The sequence below is a fragment of the Penaeus monodon genome, chromosome 15 (genome assembly GCF_015228065.2).
Source record: "Penaeus monodon isolate SGIC_2016 chromosome 15, NSTDA_Pmon_1, whole genome shotgun sequence".
NCBI lineage: Eukaryota > Metazoa > Arthropoda > Malacostraca > Decapoda > Penaeidae > Penaeus > Penaeus monodon.
This window is the reverse complement of record NC_051400.1, coordinates 1,931,166-1,932,690: the sequence shown is the minus strand read 5'-3', so window position 1 is coordinate 1,932,690 and position 1,525 is coordinate 1,931,166. Positions and strand designations below refer to the sequence as shown.

The 1,525-nt window shown below is 35.1% G+C and overlaps 1 protein-coding gene across 1 annotated transcript in view; it reads right to left on the bottom strand.

Annotated features, from left to right (window-relative positions):
- LOC119581628 (MAP/microtubule affinity-regulating kinase 3-like) overlaps positions 1 to 1,525 on the bottom strand; it is a gene marked incomplete in the record, with an annotated part of 89,364 nt that overhangs the window by 10,237 nt on the left and 77,602 nt on the right. The window contains 1 exon segment of the mRNA XM_037929749.1: positions 783 to 998. Within this exon segment, the coding sequence (XP_037785677.1) occupies positions 783 to 998 (216 nt within the window).

Below are 1,525 nucleotides of genomic sequence, written 5' to 3'. Positions count from 1 at the left end.
AGGGGAAATGGTTACTTGTATAATTAAAGAAATGTAAAAACAGGGAAGTGAAAGAATGAAAATTAAAAGTCAACACATCACCAAAAAATAGAGGCAACAGTATTAGTTTGTGCCTTGGGTAACAACAAAACAAAAAGAACTAAAAATAGATAAATGACATTAAATAAAGAAAACCATAACCTGTCTTTGATCTTGACATTTGAGGAGCTACTTCCCTTTGTGGTTTTGTAATGTGAAGTAAAGGTCATATATTGCAAAATATTTGAGAAATAAAAAAGGGGGAAAAAATAATAAAATGAATAAAACATGCTACATAAAAAGGGGAAACCCATGTCAATAAACTTTTAAGTAAATTAGGGGAAAAAGTAATATTGTGAAACCTGAAGCAAGTTCTGCATCAACTATATACATATAGTTTAGCTCTAAACCAATCTGCAGCATGCAGTGAGTGTTCTGTATTCTAGCCATCCTCTATTTCAGTGAAGCAGTCCAACAAATATGAAGAAATTCAATGACACTTACTAAGATCTTTAAATAATCTCTAAGCAAAAGATAACTTACATCTAAATGGCATAACAAACTTATTGATAAGAATATAAATGTAGTATAATTTACTGACTTATCATTTTTGTTTGCCTATGTTTAATGTACTATAATCACAGGTGAGATGTCTGATATTTCTTAATAAACTGAGCATAACCAAACACTAAGGAAATTAAAATTAATAGAAAAAACAGTCCAAAAAGGTCTGGTCAAACCACATCAATGCTTGTTTAACTTACCGTTTTGAAAATTTAGATGACAATTTTGAGAAGAAACTGGTCCTACTCGTGGAAGAGAGGGCACTGGTATCCTGTGTAGTTAGAGGGGCACCAACTCCCCTGTACGTATTGTTATTTTGCCGATTCTGTCCACTGTGGAACGTGGATCGACTGGGCACATTTCGGGGGAAGCGGTTGCTTGAGCTTATAGGTGACACTGGTGTTTTGTTTGAAGAGCTGTAAAATATCAAGTGTGACTTCTGAGTTCAGAGGGCCAAAACAACTGCATGGCCAGGGCACTGGAAACCTCAAGCCCACACCTAATGATATTTGTCCTTTTCAGTTACAGTTATCAATTTAATTTCTCTTCTTTTATTGTCTCAAAAGCTAAACCACGGCATACACAAAAATCAGGTGAACTAAAATGATTCAAAGGATAATACTTTAATTTCACTGTCATATGTCTATCAAAAATTGAAAAGCATCAATTGTAATACTATGCTGCTTATATGGGTATTAGTAGATATATATTAAGAGACAACTAGAAGTAACAGTGCACACTACCTAAGCATTCTCATGTGGTCCCCACTGGGTCTGGAGGCGACAGATCTACCGAGGTCATGCAAAAATAAAGTGTTAGGCTTGTCACACCACCCTTCAGAAGTTTAACTTGGCAGGTGTGATCCAACCAAAATTTGTCTGTGTATAATTTGTGTTGCCTACAAATGTCTGCTATACCAGCTGCCATGCAAACTAAGTCACTG